General features: G+C 42.5%; 1 protein-coding gene across 1 annotated transcript; it reads right to left on the bottom strand.

Moving 5' to 3' along the window:
* Nucleotides 1-2,370: 2,370 nt before the first annotated feature.
* Nucleotides 2,371-16,028, bottom strand: LOC136673509 (ly6/PLAUR domain-containing protein 1-like). Its single transcript, XM_066649029.1, has 3 exons — nt 15,920-16,028; nt 3,844-3,978; nt 2,371-2,741 (listed from the first exon to the last, which is right to left on the bottom strand). Exons 1-3 carry the CDS (start codon nt 16,008-16,010, stop codon nt 2,488-2,490), a joined length of 480 nt encoding a protein of 159 aa, XP_066505126.1. The 5' UTR covers nt 16,011-16,028; the 3' UTR covers nt 2,371-2,487.
* Nucleotides 16,029-17,089: the final 1,061 nt, after the last annotated feature.

Below are 17,089 nucleotides of genomic sequence, written 5' to 3'. Positions count from 1 at the left end.
TGGGTGTCACAGTAATATATATATATATATATATATATATATATATATATATATATAGATATAGTGTGTAACAGTAACTTGTATAGTGTGTGTAGCAATGTGCATAGTGTGTGTGTCACAGTGATGTGTATAGTGTGTGTGTGTGTATAACAGTAACATGTATAGCGTGAGTGTAACAGTAACATTTATATTACATGCATAATATCCTCTTTAAAGGAAATTTTGGTGCTTGCTTTGGTGCATTGAATCCAAGAATAATAACCCAGGAACCCAGATCTTCTGCGTGTTTTTATTTAAAATTGAGACTGCTTGGTGTTCAGAGATTTTTTCTTTTAAAACGTTTTTCTTAACAGACCACTAATAGAATGGAAGCCCCACCTCCCTTACTGTTGCTGGAAAACTTCAGACTAGTTCTTAGCATTCATAACTCTCATATGCAAATAGTTTGTAACACGAAGAGCATATAGAATCACAGTGTTTAATAATTCAGAGATAAACATATTTGACAGGAAATCCAGAAATAGACATTAAAAGAGACAAATTAAGAAAATAAAGTCCCTTTTTGCATGCCCCTAATGTGTTGATCTGGAGACAAAAAACCCACAGTGAAACAAGATCCCAGTCAGTTTTCTTTTTTTATCTTCAGAAAACACAGGATAAACAAGCTGTTCAGATTCTGCTCTGCTTCTGATGTCAAGTGCAGAGACTTGAGAATGTCACCGCCCCCTTGTCTGAGTCTGTCAAATCACAGCGCTGGACCTGTGTTTATGTGAAGACGCACAGGTGCCCAGGAACAATCGCCGTTTAAGGAGGAGGAGAGTTAATGAAGGAAACAGCCTTTTCTGTTGAGTTAGTCCTAAAGCTAATGTTGGACCTCACCAGAGCAGCATCAGTCTGATATTTTTACACAAGCTTTTAAAATATGGAATCAAAGCACTACAAATAAATGTCTGTGTGCACTGGAATTAAATTTATTAATTTCTCTATATTTCATTTTCTTCGACTGTAAATGTAATAAATCTTGTTTTTATTATCTACTACCTCTCAGACGTGTCTCGAACTAATCATTAAAACCACTGATACTGAGGCTGGCATTGTTGTTTAAGGATTTGATTAGATATATGTCTTAACCATTTATGGACATTTGTAAAAGTTGTTTATGAGGCTATAACCAGCCTCAGAAACCACAGAAATACAATTTTTAGAGATTATTATTATTATTAGTAGTAGTAGTAATATTGTTATGGTATTAAACAGAGAATATTATGCAGCTGGAGGAGAGTGATTGCCTTTTCTTATGAATATGTTTGAATTACATTACTTTAATTGCATTCCAGGGCTTGTTAGCCTGTTTTAGCCTGTGTTAGCCTCATAGCCCCAGTGTAAAACTGACGTAGACCCTGAGCATGTCTCTGCTTGAACACGTTGATGTTAAACGGGAAATCCAGGTAAATTTTATGAGCTGCTGGATCTGTCCTCAGAGATGCTACAGTGCTATATGTGAACGAGTGTAGAGTCAGTGGTTTTAGCAGAAAGCTGCTGTGTACAAACCCCACTGTGTGTTAGTGCTACTGCAGGACTCAAAAACAACACAGCCACCACCACCCCACATCCAGCCCCAACCCCACCCACTTCCCCCTGGCTCCAAATACAAATTTTCACTGAAAGCATATTTTTAACAAGATAAATTCATTCGATTTCCCAGCGAAGAACAGCACTGCGGAGGAGGACGATAATAGAGCCATGATAAAAATATCTGTTCTTCAAGCTTTCGTCTTTTCTTCTTCTTTTGCTTTTATTGTTTTTCTGCACCACTGTGATACGCAATAAAATATTGGTGCTGCCCAGAATTATTCTACACCTCTAGATAGTGGAAGACAAGAGAGAGAGAAAAGAGGAAGAGAATGAAATAATATTCTTCATGTGTGAGTTTATCAGTGAGAGAGAGTGAGAGAGAGAGAGAGAGAGAGGTAGAGAGATAGAAAGAGAGAGAGCACGAGAGAGAGAATAAGGAGAGGGAGATATTCTTCATGTGAGAGTTTATCAGAGAGAGAGAGAGAGAGAATAAGGAGAGAGGGTGATATTATTCATGTGTGAGTTTATCAGAGACAGAGAGAGAGAGAATGGGGAAAAATAGAGAAAAATGCAGAGAGAAAACATTAAGAGAGCTGAAGTGGAGATATTTAATCTGTAACACTTTAAAGTGTCAAGTGAATGATGTAAAAATGACTTAAAGTAATGTAGCATAAACTAACACTAAAATTTTATGTAAAGTCATAATGCATAAACAGTGTAAAGTCATATAAATTAACATTGTAAAAATTAATTTATATTTATACAGCAAATCTGAACATAGTAAAGTAATACAGTGTAAATAATACTGATAGAGTGATACAGAGGAGGGATATATAAGGATTATGTTAAAAAAGAATGTGGAAGAGAAGAGGATGGAGTGACAAGAGGTGGAGGAGTGTGGATTAGACCCTGTTATGAGAGAGATGTGTAGAGACAGAGGTAAAGAGACAGCAGTGCGGAGGAGAAGAGGATGGAGGGATGAGAGAGGTGGAGGAGTGTGGATGCAGACCCCGCAGCTCTGCGTTTGTTACGGGGTCCGTTACAGAGCGGTGTGTTGCAGCAGGTGATGCAAACAGAGTTAAGTTTCCCCGTACAGAACTGCTGATACCCCGATGATGCAATCAGACACGCCCCTGACGACGCACATGACTTCCTGTAGTGGATACCTACAAACACACACACACAAACACACACACATACACAAAGACATATAAACAGAGAGAGTTTAATATTCCTCTAAATCTGGTTAGATTTCACAAACCCCTTATAAAAGATTAACAGTTACAGGCCCCACCAATTCTACAGGGGTTTCACCTACAAACCCCACCCCTTCTACAGGTGTTACACCTACAAACCCCGCCGCTTCTACAGGAGTTACTCTTACAAATCCCACAGCCCCTCCCCCAGTTCAAAGACAGTTACAGTCACAGACTCCACCCTTCCTTTATTCTCATTAAGAACTGGCCATGTCCAGATGTAGCACAGTATATGGCAAGTTGAAGTGGGTGGATACGGTGATGTTATAAATAACTTGCAGCTGGTGAACAGAGCTCAGACTCTGAGGGCTGAACAGACACTGAGGATGTGTGGAATGCTGGGGCCTACAGCAGGGGGCACTACAACTCACTGCAGAGGCTTAAACTCAAACTAGCCCTCTAAGATGAAAATTCTCACTCTGCCATCCTGTCCGCAAACGTTTTGAGCATTGACATTGTACAAAGCTAAACAATGCAGGACAGAGCAGTGTGTGTGTGTGTGTGTGTGTGTGTGTGTGTGTGTGTGCGCGCGTGTGTGTCAGGTTGAGCTCCAGTTCCGGTCATATACACCCTTAGGCATAAACGCTCAGATACTTACACGCACAGACAAATGTTTGAGATCCAACTTGAAATCAGAGTCAAGATAAGACTAGAAATCAAATCAGATGCCAAATTAAGTAACAGATCAGATGCCAGATCAGACTACAGACTATACATGATATCAGACTCCAGATCAGACTTGATGATAAAGTAGATATCAGATATGAGAACTTACGTCAGATCAGATTCAGGTTCAGATCGTACAGGTCATCAGATAGTAGATCGGACTCTAGTTCTCTCTTTATAACAGACTCCAGATCAATCTCTTCAATTGGTCTCTAGATTGGATTCTAGATCAGACTCTAGATTGGACTGTAGATCAGAATCTAGATCAGACTTTGTCTGACCGTGTGGTGATGATGTAATCTGTGTCTGATCACTGTAAGTGTAAAGTTGTCTGAGTGAATCTCACCATCCTCCATGACTAGAACCTCCTTCTGACACATGTCCTGGACATTCACGGTGCAGTTCACAATGAATTCTGGAGACGAGCAGTCGTCCTGACGAACCTCTTCACACTGATAACACTGGATCTGTAGAGCAGCACCTACACATTCACACATAACACACACACACACACACACACACACACACACACAGAGAGAGTCATTAGGCCTTTACTCTCGCAGGAGTTCTCAGATTCTGACTCTGACCAGTGAAGAAAAGGCTGGTCTGGACTGTGCCCAGTGTAAAGTTCAAGACTAAGAGTTAGCATCTGTGGTAAACAAATAGTAACATATCACCACAGATCTGTCACACCAGCTCTTCCCAGCTGTGACCACCTGCCTTCTAAACAATGTCTTCTTTAGAGATTTTCATCATTACATCACCATAATAATAACCAGTATCCCTGAACCATGCACAGTAATACACTCAGAGAGAAAGATGGGATGCAAGGAGAGAGAGGGGTAGACGGGAAGTGTGGGAAAAAGAGAGGAAGAGTGTGAGAGACAAAGAAAGAGGGAGAGAGGGGTAAAGGGAGAGGGAGAAGGAGAGAGAATGAGAGGGGGGCACAAGGAGACAGAGAGGGAGAGGGAGAAGGAGGGAGAGAAAAGGAGAGGGGGCACAAGGAGGGGGAGAGAGGTAAAGGGAGAGGGAGAAGGAGGGAGATAAAAAGAGAAGGGGGTACAAGGAGAGAGAGAGTGGTAAAGGGAGAGGGTGAAGGAGGGAGAGAGAGAGAAAGAGAGTGAGAGAGGGATGTAATGGAGGGTAATTAGGTGAGTGATTACAGAAGCTTGTGAGGGAGAGCAGTGGGGTGTGATTTATTTCTCATAGCAGAGAGACTGCTCTCTTGCCCGGGTGAGGCAGTGTGTGTATGAGAGATTGGGTGGTGGTTTTGGTGGGGGTGGGTGTGTTATTAGAGGTAATGAAGTGCAGCAGAGGTCAGTATCAGCGAGTGTTTATCAACTGTTACACAGCGCATGAACACAGACTCTGTAATTACATTTACATCATTAACTACATTTCCATATTCATCATAGCTCCCTAATAGCTCCGCCCACATTCATTACACAGCTCCGCACATATTCACAACACAACCACACCCACATTCATTACACAGCCCTTCCCACATTTATTACACAGCCCTGCCTACATTCAATACAAAGCTCCACACACATTCATTGCACAGCACATGAACAGTCTCTAATAACATTTATATCATTAACTACATTACCAAATTCTTCACGGCTCTGCCCACATTCACTACACAGCCCCTTCAACATTCACTACCCAACCCCTCCAACATTCACTACACAACCCCGCCTAAATTCACTACACAGCCCTGCCAACATTCACTACAGAGCATTGCCAATATTTACGACACAGCCCCACCAGCTTTCACTACACAGCCCCGCCAACATTCACTACACAGCCCCAACCACATTCCCTACAAAGCCCTGCCAACATTTACTAGACAGCTCCACCAAAATTCACTACACAGCCTCACCAACATTCACTACACAGTTCCACCAACATTAACTACATAGCTGCGCCAACATTTACTACACAGCTCCAACCACATTCACTGCAGAGCCCTGCCAACATTCACTACACAGCCCCACCAACATTCACTACACAGCCTCACCAACATTCAATACACATCCCCGCTAACATTCACTACAGCGCTCCAACCACATTCACTACACAGTCCCTCCAACGTTCACTACACAGCCCCACCAACATTCACTACACAGCTCCGCCAACATTCACTAGACAGCCCCGCCAACATTCACTAGACAGCCCCGACAACATTGACTACATAGCTCCGCCAACATTCACTACACAGCTCTGCCAATATTCACGACAAAGCCCCAACCCCATTCATTACACAGCTCCGCTTACATTCACTACAGAGCCCCAATGAAATTCACTACACAGCTCCAACAAGATTCACTACACAGCCCCGCCAACATTCACTACAAATCCCTGCCAACATTTACTACAAAGCCCCACCAACATTCACTACACAGCCCCTACCACATTCACTACACAGCCCCTTCAACTTTCACTACACAGCCACACCAACGTTCACTACACAGCCCCGCCAACATTCACTACACAGCCCCGCCAACACTTACTAGACAGATCCACCAACATTCACTACACAGCCCCGCCAACACTTACTAGACAGATCCACCAAAATTCACTACATAGCCTCGCCAACATTCACTACACAGTCCCACCAACATTCACTACAGAGCCCCCACCAACATTCTCTACACAGCCCCACCAACATTCACTAAACCGTCTCGCCAACATTAACTACATAGCTGCGCCAACATTTACTACACAGCGCCACCAACATTCACTACACAGCCCTGCAAACATTCACTACATAGACCCCCAACATTCACTACACAGCTCCAACCACATTCACTGCAGAGCCCATTCACTACACAGCCCCACCATCATTCACTACACAGCTCCAACCACATTTACTGCACAGCCCCACCAGCATTCACTACACAGCCCCGACAACATTCACTACACAGCCCTGCAAGCATTCACTACATAGACCCACCAACATTCACTACACAGCTCCAACCACATTCACTGCAGAGCCCATTCACTACACAGTCCCACCATCATTCACTACACAGCTGCAACCACATTAACTACACAGCCCCACCAACATTCACTACACAGCCCCGACAACATTCACTACACATCCCCGCTAACATTCACTACAGAGCTCCAACCACATTCACTACACAGCCCCTCAAACATTCACTACACAGCCCCTCAAACATTCACTACACAGCCACGCCAACATTCATTACACAGCTCCAACCACATTCACTACACAGCCCTACCAACATTCACTACACAGCCCCAACCACATTCACTACACAGCCCCACCAACATTGACTACACAGCTCCACCAAAATTCACTACACAGCCTCGCCAACATTCACTACACAGTCCCACCAACATTCACTACAGAGCCCCCACCAACATTCTCTACACAGCCCCACCAACATTCACTAAACCGTCTCGCCAACATTAACTACATAGCTGCGCCAACATTTACTACACAGCGCCACCAACATTCACTACACAGCTCCAACCACATTCACTGCAGAGCCCATTCACTACACAGCCCCACCATCATTCACTACACAGCTCCAACCACATTTACTGCAGAGCCCATTCACTACACAGCCCCACCATCATTCACTACACAGCTCCAACCACATTTACTGCACAGCCCCACCAGCATTCACTACACATCCCTGCTAACATTCACTACAGAGCTCCAACCACATTCACTACACAGCCCCTCAAACAATCACTACACAGCCCCGCCAACATACATTACACAGCTCCAACCACATTCACCACACAGCCCTACCAACATTCACTACACAGCCCCAACCACATTCACTACACAGCCCCACCAACATTGAATACATGGCCCCACCAACATTCACTACACAGCCCCACCAACATTCACTTTACAGCCCCGCCCACATTCACTACACAACCCCACCAATATTTACTACACAGTCCCAACTACATTCACTACAAGGCCCTGCAAACATTCAATAGACACAACCACATTGACAATGCAGCCCTGCCGACATTGACTACACGGCCCCACCAACATTCACTACATGGCCCCACCAACATTCATTACACAGTCCCAACTACATTCACTACAAGGCCCCGCAAACATTCACTACATAGACCCACCAACATTCACTACACAGCTCCAACCACATTCACTGCAGAGCCCATTCACTACACAGCCCCACCATCATTCACTACACAGCTCCAACCACATTTACTGCACAGCCCCACCAGCATTCACTACACACCCCCGACAACATTCACTACACATCCCCCGCTAACATTCACTACAGAGCTCCAACCACATTCACTACACAGCCCCTCAAACAATCACTACACAGCCCCGCCAACATACATTACACAGCTCCAACCACATTCACCACACAGCCCTACCAACATTCACTACACAGCCCCAACCACATTCACTACACAGCCCCACCAACATTGAATACATGGCCCCACCAACATTCACTACACAGCCCCACCAACATTCACTTTACAGCCCCGCCCACATTCACTACACAACCCCACCAATATTTACTACACAGTCCCAACTACATTCACTACAAGGCCCTGCAAACATTCAATAGACACAACCACATTGACAATGCAGCCCTGCCGACATTGACTACACGGCCCCACCAACATTCACTACATGGCCCCACCAACATTCATTACACAGTCCCAACTACATTCACTACAAGGCCCCGCAAACATTCACTACATAGACCCACCAACATTCACTACACAGCTCCAACTACATTCACTGCAGAGCCCATTCACTACACAGCCCCACCATCATTCACTACACAGCTCCAACCACATTTACTGCACAGCCCCACCAGCATTCACTACACACCCCCGACAACATTCACTACACATCCCCCGCTAACATTCACTACAGAGCTCCAACCACATTCACTACACAGCCCCTCAAACAATCACTTCACAGCCCCGTCAATATACACTACACAGCTCCAACCACATTCACCACACAGCCCTACCAACATTCACTACACAGCCCCAACCACATTCACTACACAGCCCCACCAACATTGAATACACGGCCCCACCAACATTCACTACACAGCCCCACCAACATTCACTTTACAGCCCCGCCCACATTCACTACACAACCCCACCAATATTCACTACACAGTCCCAACTACATTCACTACAAGGCCCTGCAAACATTCACTAGACACAACCACATTGACAATGCAGCCCTGCCGACATTGACTACACGGCCCCACCAACATTCACTACATGGCCCCACCAACATTCACTACACAGTCCCAACTACATTCACTACAAGGCCCCGCAAACATTCACTAGAAAGCATCGGCAACATTCACTGCACAGCCCCAACCACATTCACTACAAAGCCCCACCAACTTTCACTACACAGCCCCAACCACATTCACTACACAGCTCACCCACATTCACTACATAGCCCCATCAACATTCACTGCACGGCACCACCAACATTCACTACACAACACCACCCAAATTAAATACACAACTCCATCCATATTCATTAAACAGAGCTTTAACATTGTTTAATTACATTTGCATCATTCACCTTACCATCATTCATCACTACTCCCTCACAGCTCTGCCCACATTCACTACACAGCCCCACTCATATTCACTATACATTCATGCCCGCATTCAATTACACAGTGCATGAACACAGACTTTAATTACATTTACATCATTAATTACCTCATTAATTACATGTTCATCACTGCCCCCTCACAGCTCCGTCCACATTCATTACACCATCAATGTTAACTACACAGCTCTGCCCACATTCAATACACAGCACTGCCCAGCCATAGGTCTCACACTCTCACTGTGTCCCTCCACCATACAACTGTACATCACATGATTGAAACTGGAGAACTAGAGACTGCGCAATATGTAATGTACTAGTGCTGTATGTAATGTAGGTAAATACAGTCACAGTCGTTTTTGATATATTGGGGAACTCTGTAACTCTCTTGTGTTGTGGCTTTAACAACCAGAGATTTTGTCATTTATTGTGTATAGTTGAACAGAACATATGTGGTGAACATGTAAAGATGGACAGAGCTGAAGGCACATGAGGTTAAGTGAGTCTCAATTGTACTCTCAAATCTCCAACCCCTTGAACTCACACTTCATTGCTCATATTTCTGCGTTGTCATCAAACATTATTACCTAAGGTCTTCAGAATAGCTGTCCATGCTCCAGCCACCACCAAGTGCCTTGGAGCTGCCCCTACACTGAAGTTTTCACAGAGTCCTAAGTATTACTACCAGTAGATTGACCAGAGGAGGGTAGGTCCCCAATGTGAGCCTTGGTTACTCCCAAGGTTTCTTCCTCAGCTCTGAAGGAGTTTCTCTGTGCCACTGCCCCTTGGCTTGCTCACCTAGGGATTTGTACATCTTTACATTCTTTACATTTTTACATTTCATGTCAAAACTTTGTCTTAATGTAATTCTGTGAAGGTGCTTTTTGACAACATCAGTGGTAAAAAGCGCTATACAAATAATTTTGATTTGATTTGATTTGATTTTACTTAGGGCAAGAACTGTGACAGGGGAAATTGCAGACATATTTTTAGATTTATAAATTCTGGCCAAACAAATTTCTTATGTTATCAAACAAAGCACATGTCCAGGTAAAAGTGGAAAATATTCACCCTACCTAACATGAATTCAAATCTTTACCCTAACACTAACCTAAACGCATCCACAGGCTTCCCCACCAGGGTGAGGAGCTCAGGGGTCTGGTCAGACACAGGGTCTACACAGTTTATAACATGAAGCCTTAGATCTTATACAATCTGAAATTTTCATTCAGCACTGTGCAGAACTCAGACACCACCATTCACTCTGAGTACGCTGCTGCATTTACGGCCTGTTATCCTTTAACTTCTCGGGTCTTAGACATGTTCTACCATCAGCACACACACACACACAAACACACACACACACACACACACACAAACACACACTCAAACCACAAAACCAATCTACAGAAAATCCCATCTCACAAAACACTCAGTTCACAGAGAATAGCATCTCAAGTGTTCATCAGAAAACAGCTTCTACTATAGTCAGATATCACCATCATCATCATCATCATCATCATCATCAGCAGCAGCAGCAGCAGCATCATTATCATCAGCAGCAGCAGGAGCAGCATGTTGGGTCTATTTGAGGCTATCTGTGTGTGTGTGTGTGTGTGTGTGTGTGTGTGTGTGTTTAGTGGAGTGTCTATAAGGCTGATTGGCTAAAGCTACTTTAATAAACAGAATCAAAACACTGAAATATTAGTGTGTGTGTGTGTGTGTGTGTGTTTATGCGTAAATTGCCAGTGATCAGCCAGCGGATCGCAGTGAAAAATGTGTAATAAACACAGCCTGGATTAATGAATAATAATGAGTAATAAGGAGTAATGATGATTAGTAATGAATATTAATGAGAAGTGGTGACTAGTGATGAGCAGTGATGAGTGATGAAGGGTTATAATAGGGAATGTGTTCTTATGAAGGATTTAATGCTATTATAAAGCCTCTCTCATGGAAGCACTGACCTTTCCAAGTGTGTGACTGTGTGTGTGAGTGTGCATGTGTGAGATGTTTTTTTCTTTTAATCTGTTCGTCACTCTCTTCAAGAAATATGACACACACTCACCACATTCTTAAACAGTAGAGAAATATACCTTCACTGTGAGGACAAAACCTTCACTCTACACTCGTACCTGCTCCATTTCAGAATGGGTTCAGATTTAACAGCAGTTTACACTTTACGTTTTTATTACATATTAAAAGGGAAAGATCCTTTATTTAAAGTTATATTAAAACTTTTTGTGGGCTGATCCATCACCCAAATTATACCTGCCCTGTGGTGGTTCTGACCATCGGAGAACAGTATGTATGGTTTATTTTATCTGTACACACATGTAAAATGAGTGATGCTTGAGACAATGGTGGTACAGCTCTCTTCATTTACACAGATATGAGCTGATGCTTACACAGATTTAAATTAATAACTAAGTGAAGTGCTGTGTGTGTGTGTGTGTGTGTGTGTGTGTGTGTGTGAGTGAGAGAGAGAGAGAGAGACAGAGAAAGAGAGCGAGAGAGAAATTTATTGAGTTTATTGCGTTTAATGTTTGTATCCAGCTCTAAATCTTCTCTTCTCTAAGCCGATGATTAACAAGGAGCTGCTCTCACACTGATTACAGCACCACAATTAAACTGAGTTCATTAACAACACATACACACACATGCAGGCAAGGATACACACACACACACACACACACACACACACACAGAAGGTTGTAAGTGTAAAGTAATTTGTGTCAGAAATGTATCCTGTTATTTTAAAAGCAAAATGAGTGAAAATGATCGTGAGGCTTGTATATCAGCCCATCACAGAATGGACCTCACAATAAACTCACTGACAAAAGGAAAAGCTGCAAAGTTTTGCTAAATGTCTGTTTAGTGAAATCTGATGTAGGAGTAAACGGCTGTAGCTGGCGTGTGTCACTATTTTGGTGCTGTATCTGTATGTAGGAGTAAACAGCTGTAGCTGGTGTGTATCAGTATTTCAGGGCTGTAACTGTATGTAGGAGTAAACATCTTTAGCTGCTGTGTGTCGGCATTTCTGTCCTGTAACTGTATGTAGGAGTAAATGACTATAGCTGGTGTGTCTGTATTTCAGTGCTGTAATAGTTTGTAGAAGTAAATGGCTGTAGCTGGTGTGTGTCAGTATTTCGGTGCTGTAACTGTATTTTAGGAGTAAATGGCTGTAGCTCGTGTGTATCAGTATTTCAGGGTTGTAAATGTATGAGGAGTAAACGGCTGTAGCTGGTGTGTGTCAGTATTTTGGTGCTGTAACAGTATGTAGGAGTAAATGGCTATAGTTGGTGTATGTCAGTATTTCAGGGCTGTAACTTTATGTAGGAGTAAACGGCTGTAGCTGGTGTGTGTCAGTATTTTGGTGCTGTAACTGTATGTAGGAGTAAACGACTGTAGCTGGTGTGTGTCAGTATTTCGGTGCTGTAACTGTATGTAGGAGTAAATGGCTATAGTTGGTGTATGTAAGTATTTCAGGGCTGTATCTGTATGTCGGAGTAAACGGCTGTAGCTCTTGTGTATCAGTATTTCAGGGTTGTAAATGTATGAGGAGTAAATGGCTGTAGCTGGTGTGTGTCAGTATTTCGGTGCTGTAACTGTATGTAGGAGTAAACAGCTGTAGCTGGTGTGTATCTGTACCTCTGTGCTCATGAAGTTCATTGTGTCTGGAAGTAAATGCTCTGATTTAATAAGGAATACACCAAGAAATAAAACACCTGACCTGACAACTCCGTTCATTTTCTAATAATCTGTCATGCCCATGCTACACTTGTGAAAGGATTAAATGTTAACAAATTACTTAATGGCTTTTGGAACTGAGTTTAAAAAGCTGAGGTTAGAATTAAAGTTGGGATTAGTGAACAAAGTTTTAGGGTTAATGGATTCACATCTATATTAGTTTTGGAATTAGATGACTGGGAGTGGGGTTAAAGGGTTTGGGTTGGATTAGTGAGCGTTGGGACTGGGATTATAGGGTTTGGGTTGAGGTAGAGAGGGTTGGGTCCGGGGTTAAAAGGTTTGGGTTGGTGTAGAATGTAAAGAAGGTTGGGGCTTGGTTAGAAAGCTGGGGTCAGAGCTTTAAAGAGTTGGGGGTATAGCATGTTTTAGATAGTTATGTTATGAGAAACAGATCTAAATTAAATAGTGACAGTTGGCTCCAAGCTTTTTTCAGTGCTGTCCATTCTTGGGTAGAGCATCTGTAACTACCCAGACAAGGTAAGAGAAGGTTTCTGATTTTCAAAGAAATTTTGTACAGAAACATACATTGGTCGTACCCAGCTGGGCTGCTTGCATAATCCCACATGACTGTAAGAAGCCTTTTGCTGTTTTTTTTTTTTTTTTCATTTTTAGTTTTAAATGTAGTAGTCTAATGTTTAATTATTAAATAGTTATAGGTTATCTGTTATCTTGTCTCATTGACACTTAAATTTATGCATAAATATAAAACGAAATAGATTAAAAACAGAAGACAAAAAAATGTGCAATGCTTTTGAGTCATGATTATTTTTCTCTGTGCGGGTTTGTGTGTGCCAGCAAAGACTAAAGCCCCGAAGCTTGTCTCAGTGAAGACTCCGCTGTTTCTCACTAATGAACAGATCTGAGTTTGGAGAGAAACCCTGAGAGAGTCTCTCAGACTCAACACCAGTAACAGCCCTCTGACAGCATCGAGACACAAACACACTAACGACCCTTCTACCATTCTGCAATAAACAGACAATAACAACATTTCTACAGCCGTAAAACACAGAGAATATATAGAAAATAAGAGATAAACACAGGAAAAACACAAAGACAAAAAATCTGAAAAAATACTGTTGAAAAACAGAGAAAAAGAAATATAAAGCACAGAGAAAACATGGAAAAACATTTAAAACCACAGAACTAAAACTCAGAGAGAGTATTATTTCCGAGAAAAAGAAAACAAGAAAAAACATAAAGAACACTCAGAGAAAACACAAACACAGTGAATAAACAGCCAATAACAACCCTACTTCAGCAGGAACCAGGAAAAATAGAAGAAATTACAACAGAGAACTAACAAGAGCCAGAAAAACAAAACAGAAAAACATAGCAGATAAACAAAAAATAACAACTCTTCTACAGCAGGAAACACAAATGAAACAAATAAAATAACAAACAGAATAAAACAGAAAGCTCAAATCATAATTCAGACACAGTACAGAATAATAACAGAAAAAGAGAAAGAATCTCAGAGAAACCCACAGCAAAAACTCAAGGAGACAGAGAGAACCCAAAATATAGAGAGGAAAACACAAAGAAAACTCAGAGAGCAACAGAGGAAATACCTTAGAGGAGAAACAGAGAAAAACATATCACAGTAAAACTGAGGAAAAAACTATAAATAGAATAAACAGAGAAATCTCTAGACTCAGAGATGAAAAGAAAAAACACACAGAAAACACCAAGAAAAGGCAAAAGAGAGAAATCTGAAAAAAAATATTAAAAAACGAGTGAAAAAACCCACAGAAAATACTAAGAGAAAACAGCACAAAACATATAGAAAAACATAAAAAGAATTGTCAGCCATGTCCAGGGTTCAGTTGACATAAGCACAACTACACAAACACACACACACACACACACACACACACTTGCATTAACCAGTTAATCAACTGGGATAAATATAACAACGAAACAAACTGCACTATAAATACATTCACATTTTCAGTTCTGTATCATTCCCTGAGGCTCAGTCTAAGATTGGGTCCGATTCAACAGCAATAATCAGGATCAGAACCAGACCACCTCTCTGACCACATTCATACAGAAGGAATTCTGAACTCTTACACGAGTAACTAACACACGTGTGATAAACAACAACAACAACGACGACTTCATCCTTGCACTTCTGTTTCATCTGTAACTTTATCATTCTCCCCATCGCAAACATCATCATCATCACCGTGTCCTTTTTTATTCTGTAATACAACATGGTTTAAGCACTGCACACTTTCTGTGAACCATCAGAAGCAGACCCAGGACACTCCTACATGAGTAACTAAGTTACATGACTGACTAATACACTGTGATAAACAACAACAACAACAACAACAACAAACACAAAAATAAAAAGCTGCAACAACAGCTGTTTCACACGCCTTTTTCCTAACACTTCTTTCATCTATTTATTCCCCTCTAAGCACTCATACAACTAACCAGCAAATACAGTGATAAACAACAATAACAACAACAACAAAAACAACTGATCCATAAAGAGATAAGTATGTGCCGCAGTGTTCATCCCAACCTTTCTCTTTCATCAGTTAATTATAATATTATCTTCATGCTCCTAGTTTGTGCTTCTTTTTAAACACAGAATCAAAACACCCGGCTGGTACTGTTGTCTTTCTCCAGAACCAGAACCACTTTGAAGTCCATGTGCAGTCACAATATCATCTCAGTGAGTGTCCCGCCGAACTGCACTACGGCGCCCTTCTTTCCCTATTCCAGGTTCGGACCAGAATATCACCAAAACCAGAAACACTTACGCTTACCTGGTCATATACATCCACAAGAACATCTGTAATCTAAGCGAACATCAGCACCCCACATCGCCTTCTTCCTTTCCTACATTTCCTTCCCTTCACTGTTCTTCTGCACTTTCTCTGAGGAGTAACAGGTTCCGAGTCCTACCAGAATCAGAACCGGATCCACTCCACTCATCACACCCAGGCACGAGAGGATTACCGGGAGAGCATTTCTGATCTTAATGATCCAGAGCTGTTCACTAATAAACACCACCATCTTCCTCGTCATCTTCTTCACTCACCTGCTCTGAGAAGCATCATCATCGTCAGCAGCAGCAGCACGCTCCCGCACACCAGCATCCTCCTCCAGAACGGCAGCAGAGTACCGCACATCTCCTCCAGCCAACACACACACACACACACACACACACACACACACACACACACACACACACACGCTCCACTCCGCCGTGACCACAGCGGACTGTCAGCACACTCTTATCCACAGAGAGAGCGAGAGAGGGAGGGAGAGACAGAGAGAGATATAGTCAGAGAGAGAGAGACGTAGAGACATGAGGGAGCAAAGGGACAAAAAAACAGAAATAAGAGATAGAAAATGGAGCCAAAAAAGATGAGAAGGACAGGAAAGATTGTGTGGAGGAAAACAGAAAGAGAAGAAAGGAATGTGCAGAGAATAAATAGAAAAGAAAAGAAAAGAAGAAAAGAAAAGAAAAGAAGAAAAAGATGATACATAAAACAGATAAAAGAAAGATAGAAGAGATAAGATTAAAAAGAGATAAAAACATAAAAGATAATACAGTTACAAAGGATAAAATTCAGGTAAGAAGATAAAGATAAAACCTGATAAAAAAGAAGAAGGTGATATAGGAGTACAGAAGAGAGGAGGAGATGAGCTGATGGAGGAGTAAAGAAGAAAGGAGGAGAGAGGAGAAAAGGATATGGTATAGGAGTACAGAGGAGAGAAGAGGAGAGCAGGTGATGGAAGAGAGAACAGTAGGTGATGGAGGAGAGAAGAGGAGGTGATAGAGGAGAGGAGAAGGGATGAGGGAGGAGAGGAAGAGAGGGGAGATGAGAAGAGGTGATGGAAGAGAGGAGGTAATGGAGGAGAGGAGAGGAATTGATGGATGAGAGGAGAGGAAGTGATGGAGGAGAGGAGTTCATGGAGGAGAGGAGGTGGTGGAGGAGAAGAAAGGAGAGGAGAGGGGGTGATGGCTAAGAGGAGAGGAGAGGAGTTGATAGATGAGAGGAGGTGATGAAGGAGAGAAGAGGAGAGGAGAAGAAAGGAGAGGAGAGGAGAGGAGTGGAGAGGAGGGGAAACGAGGGGAAGTGATGGAGAAGAGAAAAGGAGAGGTGAGGTGATGGAGGAGAGGAGAGGAGAGGAGAGGAGAGGAGAGGAGAGGTGAGGTGATGGAGAAGAGGAGAGGAGAGAGGAGATGGGAGGGGGGTGATGG

Source organism: Hoplias malabaricus, chromosome 2 (assembly GCF_029633855.1).
Source record: "Hoplias malabaricus isolate fHopMal1 chromosome 2, fHopMal1.hap1, whole genome shotgun sequence".
Classification (NCBI taxonomy): domain Eukaryota; kingdom Metazoa; phylum Chordata; class Actinopteri; order Characiformes; family Erythrinidae; genus Hoplias; species Hoplias malabaricus.
The sequence above is the reverse complement of the archived record's forward strand: the minus strand, read 5'-3'. Positions and strand labels throughout refer to the sequence as shown.

What these genes read in the sequence shown, in the direction of transcription:
- LOC136673509 (XM_066649029.1), bottom strand. Translation starts at nt 16,010, where the DNA reads ATGTGCGGTACTCTGCTGCCGTTCTGGAGGAGGATGCTGGTGTGCGGG. An exon ending in GATGATGCTTCTCAGAGCAG is followed by an intron (nt 3,979 to 15,919) that starts GTGAGTGAAGAA and finishes GTGAATGTGTAG; the next exon opens with GTGCTGCTCTACAGATCCAG. An exon ending in GGTTCTAGTCATGGAGGATG is followed by an intron (nt 2,742 to 3,843) that starts GTGAGATTCACT and finishes GTGTGTTTGTAG; the next exon opens with GTATCCACTACAGGAAGTCA.